At 45.3% G+C, this 424-nt stretch overlaps 1 protein-coding gene across 2 annotated transcripts in view; it reads right to left on the bottom strand.

Moving 5' to 3' along the window:
• LOC119587935 (UDP-glycosyltransferase UGT5-like) overlaps positions 1-424 on the bottom strand; it is a 9304-nt gene that overhangs the window by 4314 nt on the left and 4566 nt on the right. For both annotated transcript variants that reach the window (XM_037936645.1, XM_037936647.1), the window contains exon 4: positions 54-287. In XM_037936645.1, coding sequence (XP_037792573.1) covers positions 54-287 — 234 coding nt within the window. The remainder of the gene's footprint in view (positions 1-53; positions 288-424) is intronic.

Below are 424 nucleotides of genomic sequence, written 5' to 3'. Positions count from 1 at the left end.
ACTGATGCGTAATTACTTGGTAGGTTATGCAAATTGCTGACAAGGACACTCACCTCCTTCTGTACGAAGGGAAGGACATCCAAGTACCGCCAATTGACAGCAGACCTGATGTGTTCAATCGTATTGAGAATGCGATGTAGCATGCTCATGGGGAGGGGAAAAGTCTTCATCAAACTGGGAGCATAAGCCGGGTTCAGGACGTTGCCGTAGACAGCACTTTGGCGAGCATCCATCCCGGGCGTCGCTATAGTGATGAAGGGCATCTCGTGGGCGAAGGGATACACAACCTGTGGCAAAAATAAGGGTAGTTTTCTGTTATTCTGTCTCTGCATGACAAGAGATGACGTGTTGAATCTTACTTTTTGCAATGATTCCACAGTCCATTCACTAATTATCATTTATGTTTTGAAACAGGTTTGCTATT

This window comes from Penaeus monodon, chromosome 23 (genome assembly GCF_015228065.2).
Source record: "Penaeus monodon isolate SGIC_2016 chromosome 23, NSTDA_Pmon_1, whole genome shotgun sequence".
NCBI lineage: Eukaryota > Metazoa > Arthropoda > Malacostraca > Decapoda > Penaeidae > Penaeus > Penaeus monodon.
Note: the sequence above shows the minus strand (reverse complement) of the source record. Positions and strands in the feature narration are given on the sequence as shown.